General features: G+C 38.9%; 1 protein-coding gene across 1 annotated transcript in view; it reads left to right on the top strand.

Moving 5' to 3' along the window:
• spock1 (SPARC (osteonectin), cwcv and kazal like domains proteoglycan 1) overlaps positions 1–12,103 on the top strand; it is a 188,145-nt gene extending 176,042 nt beyond the window's left edge. Inside the window, exons 8-12 of the mRNA XM_065275194.1 lie at positions 2,243–2,359; positions 2,457–2,678; positions 4,946–5,008; positions 5,224–5,361; positions 5,685–12,103. Of these exons, the coding sequence (XP_065131266.1) occupies positions 2,243–2,359; positions 2,457–2,678; positions 4,946–5,008; positions 5,224–5,361; positions 5,685–5,872 (728 nt within the window). The 3' untranslated portion in view covers positions 5,873–12,103. The remainder of the gene's footprint in view (positions 1–2,242; positions 2,360–2,456; positions 2,679–4,945; positions 5,009–5,223; positions 5,362–5,684) is intronic.
• The last annotated feature ends 3,630 nt before the right edge of the window (positions 12,104–15,733 follow it).

Here is a 15,733-nt window from a genome sequence, read left to right as displayed (position 1 = left end):
ATCATTAAAATAGTACAGTGACAAGCGTAATTATATTGTTCAAGGAAATACAACTTTTATTAACAAGAAAGTTTTTTGTAATGCCGGGTACACAACAAGATTTAAAAAATATGATAGACCACAAACCTGAGGATAAAAAAATCCTAGATTTAACTGTTTTGCTCCTATAGTGTTTGGTGTGCTATGATGTGTCAAAGACAGCACACCACACACAAACAGATTTTCCATCAGAGTCTCGACTGTCAACACAGGAAATCTCACTAAATCTTGCGAGACTTCAGAAGAAGCATGGCGGAAGATATGCAATAAGATATTTTAATGATATTGTTTGGAATGATTTTTACAGAAAATTCAAGGAAAAAGAAAGGGGTTTGGGTGAAGTCATGGAGACAGCGGGAACATGGTCTGTACAAATTCACTTTGCATCAACTTCACTTTGTGCACATCATATGGCTTTCTGATTGGATATTGTTTCGTTTCATCTCAAGAGCGTCCGTGCGTTTGTCCTCTGGGTTCCCCCCACACATCATGATTTCTAATCGTAAATATTAAACATGTATAATATTTACGATTCGCGATCGGGGAGGCTCCAACATTCTTCCGATCAGGTTCGGACACTCTTAACACACCTCACACCAAGGAAAAATCTGATAAAATAATCTGTAGAACCATTAAGATAATTGGGACATAGCTAGGATTGTCGGAAGGGGGGAAATCGGCCCAAAATCAGCACTATTATCTTTTGGTGTGTACCCAGCATAAGAGAGAAGCGTTTTATTAAACCAGTCCTTCTAGAAAAAGAGTTTTAGAGTTTTTTTGTGATTGTTGCATGCAAAAAACCTTGATCTTGCAGCATGTTTTCTGAAAAAATGTGATGGAATATGCAAGATTTTTATGCAATGGAATTGTGGGAGCTTGCAAAAATTGCAGGAACTTGCAAAAACTTTTGCAGCTTTTCAATGATGTTCACATCACATAATTACATCACTTCATAATGTTCCCATGGCAGCGCTTGTGTGAAGTAAATGCAACATTTTTCAACTTTGTGCTATATGACTTTTTGCTACAAAAATGTGGGAATTATGAAATCATGCAATCCCCGCATATTTTGCGCACATAAATAAATGCGAACGTTCTGCGTATTTGAAAAAATGCGGCCCTGCACAAATATGCGGACAATGGCTGATTATGCATTGAATCATGCGATTGCATAATCGCGTTTTTCTGGATGGACTGTTGGGAGGGACTGAATCAGATAGCTATAAGATCAGATAAAATGCATGAAGCAACCAGGTGTAGAAAGGCCCTATGATATTTACTGTAGGAAATCTCATGCATTCAGATGGCCACTGATTTATGAGGGTTATTGTTATCGTGTCGTCCCTAATGTTTGACTTCCTGGTCACACGATCATATTCAGACATGACGTTGATGTGATTGTATTCATGTAGTTCATTTTATACAGTTTCCAAAACATGCATCTATTCTGCCAAATGCCCAAATTCTCATTACCGCTTAAAATGTCAAATTATAGCCCTGTGGCACTTTTCAAATCGATTTTTGGCCCAATTCCTACTCGTAATCTCAGACATGTTAATTCAAACGAGAATTAAATTTCCACACAACCCTGGTGTTTGTCAAAAACAGTCATTCACAAAGGTAATTCGGCAGGAAATTTTTGTCCTGGGAGAAAATCACTGACATTTTTGTTCAGATGACAAATAAAATCACAGACTGTTGTCTGGCATCCCTACGACAAACAATTACCATGTGAATAAGCCTCTGGATTTGTTTCTACTACGTTTTCTGTATTACAGTGTCTCTCCTTTATATATCCTCCAAAATTTTAAAAAGAAGTCTCAGTAATGTCTCAACCTGTGTTTGAGATTTATAAAGAAACCAAAATCTCCAATCAAGTCAAAGATCTCAATATGAAAGCAACATTTCTTATCAAATTCTTTCAAGGCCAGATGATCTGTTGATGTCCTAAATGAGACATAACTGAGCACTTAACTAGGTTTAATTTGTATTGTTTTGTCCTGGGTCTTTAAATCAATTATTATTTCTACATTGTTTCATTGTTTTAAGATTTAAGAGTGTATTCAGCATCTCCCAGAATCCTCTGTACGGAGATCAGTGTGTCTATAAGCTGCCTGCTTGAATTGTGAAGGCGTACAGATACTTTGATGTGCCATCACCAAACAGATGTGCTCTATTAAACTCTGTTTGTGTGTGTGTTTAGGTTGTAGTGATGCTGATTTGAGAAGTTTAGCATCCAGACTCAAAGACTGGTTCGGGGTTCTGCACACGGACGCCAACAGAGACCTTAAAAGTGGCGCGAGTGATTCAACTCAAGGACGTGAGTAATGTGTTTGAATGAGGAGATGAATGAAATTCACTTTGAAATCTGTGAAATTCACTGACAAGACGTTCACCTATCGTTCTCTCTCCGGCAGGTTTTGACACCAGCATTTTGCCGATCTGTAAAGATTCTCTCGGTTGGATGTTCAACAAGCTGGACATGAACTATGACCTGCTGCTTGACCAATCAGAGCTCAGCGCCATTTACCTGGATAAATATGAGCTGTGCATGCGACCTCTGTTCAATTCCTGCGACTCCTTTAAAGATGGAAAACTCTCCAACAATGAGTGGTGTTACTGCTTCCAGAAACCTGATGGTGAGCGCTGAGGACATAAAATCACACAGACATTTACAGTATGTGCTTCAGTGAATATTCTGGGTCTGTGTGCAGCTGTCACAGACAATCATTATGATTCAGATCTTTTCACGGCTTTATTTAGCATCTCTTGCAATAAGTGCTCCGCTTTTCAAAAGAGAAATTCAAGTTGAATACTTAATCCAGCTGTATAGTCAGCGCAATCTCCTGCCAATTCGTACGAGGCGTCTAATTTGTATGACCACATGCTTTCGACCATTTACTTTTGCCTGTATGTTGTTGGGGTTAGGGGTGGATTTCTTTATTGTTTTGTTTTTTTTGTACGGTTTGTACCAATCACTTCGAATGAGCCAACCCATAACATGCATACAGATTCCTGTGAGATTAGGCTGGTATACATTGATATTTGTTTTCAGTACAAATATCTAAAAATTCTTAAATCAAGATACATTTCTTGATGAGCAAAATGACCTAAGAAATAATTCTAGTTTTCAGACAAAAAATATTTTTGATAATTTAGATTTTTTTCTTACCCCATTGGCAGATTTTTTGCTTGTTTTATGTATTTTAAATCAACTTAAATTTGATTTTTTTTTTTTGTCTGAAAATTGGACTTGTTGTCTACACCAGGGAATACACTGATAAAAATTGTATACCTTGTAATCCACTGCAAGTGGCTTTGTATAAAAGCGTCTGCAAAAAATCTAGTTTCGTTTGATAGTTGACTATCTGTTCTTGACTGTTTGATAGATGCACATGTTAAGCTAGGGCCACACCAAAAGACTTTTTAAATCTTACCAGATTTTCAAAATGTGAGAGACCACAAACATGAAAAAAAATCTACGATTTACCAGTTTTGTTTTTACCAAGTGTGAATGTGCCGCTATGGCCCCAATACAACATGATTTCTGTTCGTAAATATTCAATATGTTGAAAATTTCCGATCAGGGATGTGTTTCCCAAAAGCATCGTTGCTAACCTGTTAGCACTTAGTTGGTTGGCATTGGGAAATTGCATTGCAACCAACAAAGTTGCTAACTTAATTAGCAATGATGCTTTTGGGAAACGCACTCCAGAGCGGCTCCACATGCTTAACTCTTTCCCCGCCAAGAGAAAACTTTGCATGAAAAAACATGTTCCTAATGAGTTTTTATGTTAATATGTAATACCGCACTTACCCAATTTATAAAAAAAATTAAGCAATTTTTTTTTACTAATTTTAAACTTTGTGTATGTTTTGATAATTGTTCTGAATCTTTAACAAAATTCCTTCACAAAAATGCAATTATTTCAGCTTTTGCAAAAAAAATATTTTTTAAGAAAAATACCCATATTTAAGACTTTATAAGCCGAGAAAAAATATAGATAGGATAAAATGTTTTTTTCCGTTTTGTTTGTTTTTTTATTGTTTGTTTAAAAGCAAGGAAGTATGTTCTTTCATTTGATGTATTTGTATGTTTATATTTTTAAGAAGAAAATCATTTTATGAAACTTTTGTAAAAATCACAAAAAATGCTGGCAGGCAACTTTAAAAAAAAAAGGCTGGCAGGGAATGAGTTAAGAGCAGATTCAGATGCTCTTAACACACGACACACTACAAGAAAATAAAATAAGATAATCGGCTCAAGCAAGAAGACAATCAGAACTTTACCTAGGATTGTCGAATGGGCAAAAATCGACAGAAATTTACCCCAATTATCTTTTGGTGTGTACCGGGCTTTAATTGTTACCCTGGACCACAAAACCATTCATAAGGATCTTTTTTTATTTCACATCATCTGAAACATGAATTAATAAGCTTTCCATTGTTGTTTGGTTTGTCCTGATAGGATTTGGCCATATTGGCAATATTTGGCTGAAATACAACTATTTAAAATCTGGAATCTGAGGGTGCAAAAAAAAAATATTGAGAATATAAGTTGTCCAAAAGAAGTCCTTAGCAACACATATAACTAATGATAAATACATTTTTTTATATATTTACTGTAGGAAATTTACAAAATATCTTCATGTAACATGATCTTTACTTAATATCCTTATGATTTTTGGTATACAATTATTTTGACCCATACAATGTATTGTTGGCTATTGCTACAAATGTACCCGTGCCATTTATGATTGGTTTTAGGGTCCAGTGTCACAACTATTTCTAAGCGCCTTTTAGTGCACATAAGCGCACATTGTAACAATGTATCATTGAAACCAGCTTAGTTCCTGCGTAACCACTGATAACTGTGTTTTAAATCTATGTGTCTTTGTTTCTCCAGGTATGCCATGTCAGAATGAGATGAACAGGGTTCATTCTCACAGCAGAAGGAAGACTATGTTAGGTTAGTCCTTTAATATTTACATTTATTCATTGAAATGAGTATTAGCTCCTCCCCAACTCATTGACATCAATAATCCTGCTTGATAGACTTTATACCTGTAGTATTATAGGATGTTTTTATTGTCTTAACATTTGCATGCTTCCTTCTGTGGATTATAACGAACAGGTGGCTATTTTTAATAATCTCTCATTGATTTGATCTTTCTGTGTGTGCAGGGGTCTATGTTCCCCGCTGTACTGAAGATGGTTATTTTAAAGCCACTCAGTGTCATGCCAGCACTGGTCAGTGCTGGTGCGTAGACAAATACGGCAATGAGATCGCAGGATCCCGCAGACAGGGCAACCCAGCCTGTGGTACATACGCAGACACACAATTATACACACAACCTATGCTACACACATAGACACACACACACACACTGCCACAAAATATGGTCCCAAGCTGTCACTGAGGCAGTGCCATTTAAAAAGGCCAAGTATGTACCATTTAGGTACAGATATGTATACATTTAGTACCGATATGTACATCTGAGGTACTTATATGTCCTATTTAAGAAAGGGTACCACCCCAGTGACATTTCAATAATTTTCATCATATTTTATATATAATGAATGATGATATTCAGAACACACACGTATATGCACCAAACACCTCTTTGATCCGGCTGTGTGTTTAGAGGAAGATCAGGAGACATCTGGTGACTTCGGTAGCGGCGGTGCAGTGATTCTACTGAACGATCAAGAGGAGGAGTCTCCACAGCATGGGCGGGGCAGACAGAAAGAGAGACGGGGACGGCTTCACCCCCGCGGGGCGATCGAGGACGACGAGGATGCAGAGGATGACGAGATAGGCTACGTCTGGTAGCTCCTTCCACCCATCTTCCACTAATTAACCAGGGACCCATGTTTAAAAATGCACAGTTCTGAAGCCATTCCAGCCCCGCCCCAAAACAGCCGACCTCTCCGCTGACTCGTTTATGTCCTGTTCATTTTCTGGGTTCTTCCATATCTTTACCACATTTTCTTACTCTCTCTTTCTTTGGCCGGCTGTTCATGTTCTGTCCTCTAATTTCCCTCATTTAAACACAAAGATTGCATTTGTTTGTGGGCTCTAGACTGCGACGTTAGACATGCATGACAAGATTGTCAAGGGTTTCCTTAAGTTTTTGGAAATTTTTCTACATGGATGGAGGTTGTAAAGCGAAGTTTTCAGTGGTCGTATGCATGAACACCACTTAAGAATGCTGGAGACGAGATCTGAGACGTTAAATATCAGAAGCTGGAGATTGTTGCCAGCTGTCAGGTTGTCCACTCTTTTAGACTAGGACGCCACAGGTCGTCTTGTACGCAAACTGCTTAAAAATCCTAATTAAAGTCATTTCCACATACATTATGAGCAAACAAGCTAAATATTCTTTTTTTTTTTTCGTTTCAGTGGATGATTTAGTGTTTAGATTTAATTCTCTCACTTAATTGTTTGAACAGTCTCCAAGTGTTTAAGTGAGTCCTGACCTTTGCATTTGCTCGTGATATATTCGCTGTAGATCAGGAGCCTCGGCTCGACAGAATTCAGACGCGATCAAACGCCTCGTCGATCTGACCTTTTCAAACAACACCAAAATGCTTCCGCTCACAGGAAAACAGACGGCAAATGAAAAAGCTCTCTCTGTGACGGCTGGAGAGAGAGCGCTGCCTCGCCGTTTTGCTTTTCGACAAATTTCGTATCATCAGCACATTTAAAGGGGAGAATACCGAGATCTGTGCGCTTCAGAAAGACTGCACGAGTCTGGGCCTGTGGTGACGTCTGCTTTTAATAATTCATCCTTTATCTGTCAAACCGAGGGCTGTTTATCAGCTCCAAAAATCTGTTTAAAGTGAGCACTTTTTGACTTTGAGTTCGTTTTGTAGAGCAGAATGATTTTAGGTGGTCTTGTTCTGTTCTTTGAAGAATAAAACCTTTCAAAAGCACAAGTCAAGTTCAGTTCCTCATGTTGGAAGTAAAAAAACGTGAAATTAATACGTAATGATTTGAAAACGGCTTCACGGCATATGATGTTTCCTGATGCTCTCGCGCTTGCTCAGCTCTAACGTCAATCCCACAATCCCCACTGCTAGGCTCTAATGTACAATACAAATAAATGCAGCATTTTTGTGAAATCAATATACAGCGGGGAAAATAAGTATTTGACGTATCAGCATTTTTATCAGTAAGGGGGCTATTGACACAAAGATGTGGCCATCTAGCCAAATATTGAATTCATACAAAGAAATCCGAACATTTAAGTATACAAGTTGAGTCATAATAAATAAAGTGAAATGACACAGGGAATAAGTATTGAACACACTTTATTTAATACTTTGTAGAAAGCCTTTGTTGGTGATTACAGCTTCTATACGCCTCTTGTATGGAGAGACCAGTCGTCTGCATTGCTCAGGAGTGATTCTGGCCCATTCTTCCACACAAATGTCTTTAAATCTTGAAGGTTCCTTGGGCCTCTTTTATGAACTTTGATCTTCAGTTCTCTCTATAGATTTTCTATGGGATTTAGGTCAGGCGGTTGACTGGGCCATTCAAGCAACTTGATTTTCTTTCTTTGAAACCATTTCATTTTTTCCTTGGCCTTGTGATTGTCCACCCTCTTTTCATTTTCAGCTTTCTAGTAGATGGCAGCAGATTTTATCCAGAATGTTCCTGTACATTTCTCCATTCATCCTGCCTTCAATAATTTGAAGTCTGCCAGTACCCCTTGCTGAAAAGCAGCCCCAAACCATGATGCTTCCAGCCCAAACTTAACTGTTGCTATGGTTTTCCGGGGGTGGTGGGCAGTGCCATTTCTTCTCCAAACATGGTGTGTAGAATGACTGCCAAAAAGTTAAATTTTGCTTTAATCTGACCATACTACTGTATAGTCTCCCAATAATCCACAGGCTTCTCCAAATGCTCTTTTGCAAACTTTAACCGAGCCTCAACATGCTTTTTGTTCAGCAATGGAGTCTTGCGTGTTGAGAGTGCATGGATGCCATGGTGGTTCAGTGCATTGCTTATAGTTTTGTTTGAAACAACAGTACCTGCTGATGCAAGGTCTTCCTGAAGTTCTGCCTGAGTGGTTCTTGGCTCTTGGAGAACTCTCCTGATTATTCTTTGGACTTCTCGGACAGGGATCTTGGGTGACGCACCTGATTGTGGCCGGTGTATGGTGAAGTGATGCTCTTTCCACTTCCAGATAATGGCCCCCACAGTGCTCACAGGAATATACATTCCCCCATTCAACAATATGATTACAAAGATCTTGAGAGAGTTCTTGCTTTTACCAATCATGAAGTCTTTTTTTGGGTGCCTCCTGGGTAATGAGAAGCCTTTATAGGGGGCAGGGTTTCTCTCTCTGTGTGATTTTACTTTATTTATTATGACTCAACTTGTATACTTAAATGTTCTGATTTCTTTGTATGAATTCAATATTTGGTTTTATGGCTAAATCTATTTTTATGGTGGAAATTTTGTGTCAATAGTCCACTTAGAAATCCCCTTACTGATAACAATTCTGATGTGTCGAATACTTATTCTCCCCGCTGTATATATTTATGTTACTTTAACTTAAAAAAAGTTAAACAATTTAAACTTCGAAATCGAAAACGGATGCTCGCTGCACACAAGTAACCATATACTTTCCTATAGCTGTCTATGAGTCAGATCAGATTAGATCCAAACACAGCAGAACCCTTCAGTGCTAATCTCAGATCTGTATGAGCACACACACACATTTGTCTTTTCTCACTCACATCAACAGCGTTTGAAAGCATTGAGATCTACTGTGTGTGTGAGTTCTTCACAGAAGGAGATGTTTCGCTCAGTGATTATAGAGGCTAGTACAGATGGATTATATGAGGCGTTCTGCACCCAGAGGGGAAATTTCTGAGCCCCCCTTAGGGATTATGGGTAACAGAGGAAAGAACTGATGGCTTATGGCTCCCTCGCACCTCTTCTGCTTTTCTCTTACTGTTTCCTCTCCTCAGAAAATCATCTTTTTTGTGGGGTAGAAGAGACTTTCATAGATAAACATAGGATTTAAATGGACATTTTTAAAGGAGTAGTTCACCCAGATATAAAAAATTCATGCCATTCCATCTAAGCCAGGGGTTCTCAACCTTTATCACTTCAAGGCCTCCCTATTGTCCACAATAATATTTGAAGACCCCTAACTCTCAATTTCTAGCAAATAAAATATACTAGAGCTTGACATACCTTGATAGATGTGTTTTCTTTACAAAAATAACCAAACACTTAGAAATATATCTAGAGTTTTATTTGTTGTAGCTTATTTTAATGCTTGGTTTGTCTCATTTTAAATACTTTAAGGCCATCTTGAGGTCCCATTGGAAGTTTGTTGAGCCCACCTTTGGGCCCCAGACCCCATGTTGAGAAACACTTATTTAAGCTGTTGTTTTTAATATTAATGGAAAACATTTACCTTCATTTCAAAGACATCATGGTCACAAAATGCTGCTGGTTTGTCTCGTAACAAATTGTCGAATTTGAATAAAAGCAAGAATTAAATTTGCAGGGCTATGATGGAAGACAAACATTTGAAGTAAATAACTATGTTTCCATCCACCAGTTCTAAAGTCACAATATGTAGGATTTTCACCATCAGAGGTCGCTATTACACAATAACACAATAACAAAGGCAAAGCTTCATGACGTTTTGAAGAAGAGTTGAACAAAAGATGTTGTTTTCACCTTCAAGAGATTGCCGTATAACCGTCACTTCTGCGTTTGTCCACTCTTGTTGCCATAAGCCACCTTTCAGTGTACGTGACATTCGGATACGACTGTCGGAGTTCGCCCCCTAGTGGCAGTCGTCATGAAATTTTAGTTTAAGGGTAAATCTTTGCCAACATAGGAGAGAAGCTCAGTCACGCGCAAAAGCCTTCAATCTACATATGCATTATATGACAAAGAACTATTGCTGGGCAAAGATTAATCGCGATTAATCGCATACAAAATAAAAGTGCATTTTTGCATTTTATATAAATATGTGTGTGTGTGTGTGTGTGTGTGTGTGTGTGTGTGTGTGTGTGTGTGTGTGTGTGTGTGTGTGTGTGTGCGTGCGTGCGTGCGTGCGTGCGTGCGTGCGTGCGTGCGTGCGTGCGTGCGTGCGTGTGTGTGGTATATTTAAACACACACACATACATATATACATTTCAGAATTTTTTATTTATTTATGTATATTTATTTATTTATAATATAGAATGTATAAAAATATAAATAAAAATATACACACACAATGTTTCTTAAATACCTACATGAATGTGTGTGTATTTATATATACATAATAATTACACACAGCAAACACTCATATATTATGCAAAAAAATCACTTATTTTGTATGCGATTAATCGCGATTAATCTTTGTCCAGTACTAGAGAGAACACATAGAAACAAGATTTAAAATAATACCGCGTATCAGTAATAAATAGTTTTTAATGGATTCAAGTGTTACTGATAACGTTAAACAAAAAAAGATTAATGATTTTCACCTCACACACAGTTTTTGATACACTAAAATACATCACTATCGGCCGGCGTATCACATGCGGTGTAGTCGCATAAATGAAAACATTTTACCGGATCAAACGCTCGAATTGGATCCGAAAATTACCCGTTTGCAGATGGTCGTCACCTCACTCATCCTCTTTGCGACTTCCCATAGAGAATGAATGACTTCCGGGTTATCGGCCATCATTTGTTGTGTACAGTGGAAAGCCGGCTATAATTTCTACAACAAAAAACTGTGGATAGCACTCACCTGAAAGCAAGATGACAGGACCGTGTTCGTTTGCATTCTTTCATTTGACTCACTAAATCTGTGCTTTATTTGCAAATGTTTTATGCGATATTCCGATTTTGATATTCCGAAGTTATATTTGCAAATTTGGATGGAAACATAGCTAGCGATAACAGAATTTTCTTTTTGGATGAACGACCCACTTTAAATGTCCTCAAAATATTCCAGTCAGGTTAAGTGAAGGTTCTGAATCTCTCTTTCTGTTTCTCATTCTCTCATGTGATGTCATCAACTAACGCGTGATCAATCTTGATCTCAGTATATGTAAATGAAAGACACAGCATCACATACACAGACACACACGTATGATCTCATGACATTATGGACTTCTTTGCTGACCCACCTGATGATGACCTTTGACATTTGAGGTGACCTCTCCCCTGCTGTAGTGCTGCTGTATGTCTGATGCCTGGCCTGCAACTATAACTCCCCCAAACTTACTGTTCCCGTCTCTGCCTGCTTCGCTCCTGTACAGAGGTGCAATAAAAGCTTCATTACACACACACACACACACACACACCTCTTCAGCAGCTACAGATTCGATGGCCATATTTGCAAGAGTTTCCTTTGTTAATCCTCTATATTTTTTACTCTGTAAAGACAATAATTCATGTGTAAAAAAACGAAAAATGCTGAATGTTCAACTGGAGATGTAATGTAATGATGTCATGTGGCTTTGTCCATTTGCCTTGCCTGAGTCTGGATGTGTTAAACCCCTCCTGTCCTCCTGACTGTAATGTAGATATCCCTTCTACTGTACGTGTGTCTCTCTCTCTCAGTCTCTCTCTCAGTCTCTCTCTCTCTCTCTCTCTCTCTCTCTCTCATCCACTGAGTCTGTCTCTGACTCATGTGTATTTACTATGTGCTCGACTGCTGTGGGTCAGTTTTAAGAGAAGTTGATAAACGGCCGGTCGAACACCAGCACAGATCAATGGATGAGTCTCTCTCTCTCTCTCTCTCTCTTCTCTCTCTCTCTCTCTCTCTCTCTCTCTCTCTCTCTCTCTCTCTCTCTCTCCCTCTCTCACACACTCCTCATGTCCTCTATTTACACTTTATCCGATTTCCCTGTTATTCCTCCTGATCGAGAGTCCCAGTGGAATGTTCTTGTTCTGGGCTAATTCATTTTCTTTGCTTTGTTTTTCTTTTACTTCCTGTTTTGTTTGTTTGTTTGTTCGTTTGTTTTTAACTGTTAAATGGTTCCTTGAGAAAATGTTTGTCTGAATAAAACTGGAGTTTGTCGTCAACCAGTACTTCTTCGTCTGTAAACATCTTTAATCTTTCTGGAAAACTGGGTCCATCCCGTCAGATGAGTTTGAATCATGCACTGTAAAAAAATGCAGCATGAAGTTAAAGGGGACATTTCACAAGACTTTTTTAAGATGTCAAATAAATTTTTTAAATGAGCTGATCTCTGGACTAAATGGCAGTGGCGTGGTTGGAGAGTGCAGATTAAGGGGCGGTATTATCCCCTTCTGACATCACCAAGGGATCAGGATTTCAATATCCAATTTTTTCACATGCATGTGGAGAATGTCTTACAAAAACTAGTTTACTGGGTTGATCTGGATTGATTTACATTTTCTTGGTTGATTAAAGCACTGGGGACCCAATAATAACACTTAAACATGGAAAAAGTCACATTTTCGGTTTTGTACATGACATTCGGACACAACTGTAGGAGTTCGCCCCCTAGTGGCATTCGTCGTAAAATTACATGCCAACATGGGAGAAAAGCTAATTCCAGCCCAAGAATACAATAAATATTTACTATAGTGGAAGAAATAAATGAATACAAATGAATAAACAGCTACGCATATACGACAAAGGTTGCCAATATTTTTTGAGAGAACATATAGAGACAAGATTATCCATTAGTAATTTCTTATCAGTAATGGATTTAAGTGTTACTAATAAAGAAAAAAAAAACTCTTAATAATAATTTTCACCTCACACACTGTTTTTGATTTGAATACACTACATTGCATCACTTCCGGTTGGCGTATTGCATGCGGTGTAGTCGCACAAATAATTTTTTTTAAATGGTCGTTCCCTCACGCAGCCTCTTTGCGGCTCTCTATAGGGAATGAATGACTTCAGTGTTATCGGCTGTTATTTGTCATGTACAGTGGAAAGGCAGCTATAATTTCTACTTAGGGATGCACCGATATGGAAATTTTGGCCGATACTGATAACCGATAACTCTTTATATTTGGGGGCCGATAACCGATATATATAGGCTGATAAATATTCATATTAATTTCACAATGAAAAACTCCCAGACCGTGGACATCTTGTCTTTGCGCTAGACTAGCATTCTCTTCTTAAGCCCGCAACACGTGTCATCTTCGTGCTATGTCACAGAAAGCACCAATCAAAACTCCACATGGCCAGCAATGAGCACATAAAGTGGTTCAACAAACCAAAATAATCCATCATTTATCGGCTTTCATTTATCGGCCTAATTTTGCTATCAGACCAATAACCGATAATATTAAAAATAAGCAGTTATCGGCCGATAAAGATATGTCGCCCAATATATCGTGCATCCCTATTTCTACTACAAGAAACTGGATAGCATGGATATTAAGTCACTAAAAGTGCTATAAGTACAAGGGAGACATAGGATGAGCCATTATTTAAAACAGGAATTTCTAGGATCTTTTGGGATAAAATTAAGTTCAACAATTTAAAGGCGGGGTGCATGATCTCTGAAAGCCAGTGCTGATATTTGAAATCACCTAAAGAAACAGGCCCCTACCCCAATAGAATCTGGACCTTCTTTTGAGAGACCCGCCCCACACATATGGCGCTTTTCCATTGCATAGTACCCCACGGTTTAGTTTAGTTTGGGTCGGGTCAGCTCACCTCACTTTGGCGTGGTTAGCTTTTCCATCGAGTTTAGTATCACTTCGGAGTGGGAGGGATTATAGGCGTGTCGTTATATTTACGCTGCCTACTGCTGTGACATCATACACATGAGAGCGGTGTTGTACATTCCCATACATTCATTTATTTCTCAGTCTGCCACAAAACTAAAATTGGCCACCACAAATAGATGTTTGCACATCGCGTTTATCACTACCTCTGTCTCACATTACAGTTTCTGTTCAAACACCGGACCCGTGGCGTCAGTCGACGGCGCTCCGCTGAGCCTCATTCAAGTTGCATTTAAGCATATATAATGCGGACGTGGACGTCGCGAATGTGCCGCCACAAACTGTAAGTCTGGAAAAAACTGTTATGGTGTCCTGGATTCTCAACCTGCGGATGTTTTTCATCGCTAAAAGGGTGTTTGGAAACTTATAGCAGAACACAGATAACAACATGTTTGCTTGAGACAGCGCAAGCTAGCAGTAAGCTAAAGCTAATATTTACATTATAGCGATGACGCTTCTCTCAGACCAATCAGTGACCTACAGTGTTTTCGCGTCACGTTTGGTATCAGCTCGGGTCGCTTGGAACCCCAACCGAGGTGGTACGAAAAAAAGTATCGGGTACTACGTACTGCACCCAATGGAAAAGCTCCCAAAAGTAAACTGACCCGACCCAAACTAAACTAAACCGTGGGGTACTATGCAATGGAAAAGTGCCAATACGCAACACAGGCAACGATGTCGGTTAGTAGACATGCCCCTTACTGCTGATTGGCTACAGGTGTGTTTTGGTTGTCGGCCCGACTCTCTTTTCCAAAGTGTTTTTCAAAAATCATGCACCCCGCCTTTAACTTGATTTTAAAAGTTACGTCAACTTTTCACAGCCAAAACTTAAAATAGTAGGTTGAATTGACCAGGTTGTTTTTACTGAAAAATAAACAAGTTTTCAGCTACATAATCTATAGCTTTGGTTGCATACCAGTATATGCAGGGCTGGAAATGGGGGGACAGAATGCAGGGAATGAATTTCTAGGGGGAACGAGTTATACCTCAAACTTGTATTTATTTCTGCCATTTTTCGCCTTGGGTATATGTAAATTAATTTAAAGACACTAATGGTGGTATTTACATAGCTAAGATGACATGAATGAAAGTGAATCCGGTTTAATCAGGTACTAAATCCCATTAAAAGATAAAGCTCAGTTCCAGAGTAACGTCTGCCTGGAGAAATTTTTCCCGTGACATTTTCTGTGATGTGAGCCTGTGTGGAAACGTGTGAAATATGAGTCTAACCTAGATAAAGACAAAGCGTCTATCATAACGTCACATCTCTAATATTATCAATGATCTCTGCGCGGTGATGTATTGATTGTTGTCTGAGATATATAACGCCGGTGGACACGCCCTCTACGCTCCATCAGAACCTCACGCCTGCGTTTTATTGGCTCTTGCAAGGGTATCCGTCAAAGCTAATGATCTCCTGAAGACACGGTCGACGCAGGGCTTTTGTCTTCATTTGATAAGCTTTATTCACTCATTGATTTCAGAAGAGCAGATTTATATGCTTTGATTCATTAGGCCAGCAGCAAAATCCATTATTTTGTCAGTCACTCTTCCTGTATGTCACCCACTCGCGTTCTCATATCTCTCTCTCTCTCTCTCTTTCTAGTCTTTCTCTCTTCTATCTGTGTCTCTTTAGGAGGTGCTAACTGCTAAAGTTGCAGTGGGATTCGAGGAGCCTCCTCTTGTTCGGAAATCTTTATTGATCTGGGATCTCTTCACTCGTGGCTGCTCACCTCTGATAAAAGCAATTTTGAGCTGACAGCGTCTGTGGAGTTTATTTACAGACGGCAGTGTGGGAATTTACACCATCTGGCCTCCTAAAATACCTGCTTTCAACATGCCATTTTTCCCTTTCAGACTATCAGAAAACAAGAGAGATGTACGCAACCCCAGGGGATTGTGGGTAGACACAACATATGCTGCTACTTGAGTCTTCTCAATGAT

Source organism: Paramisgurnus dabryanus, chromosome 16, assembly GCF_030506205.2.
Source record: "Paramisgurnus dabryanus chromosome 16, PD_genome_1.1, whole genome shotgun sequence".
Taxonomy (NCBI): domain Eukaryota; kingdom Metazoa; phylum Chordata; class Actinopteri; order Cypriniformes; family Cobitidae; genus Paramisgurnus; species Paramisgurnus dabryanus.
The sequence above is the reverse complement of the archived record's forward strand: the minus strand, read 5'-3'. Positions and strand labels throughout refer to the sequence as shown.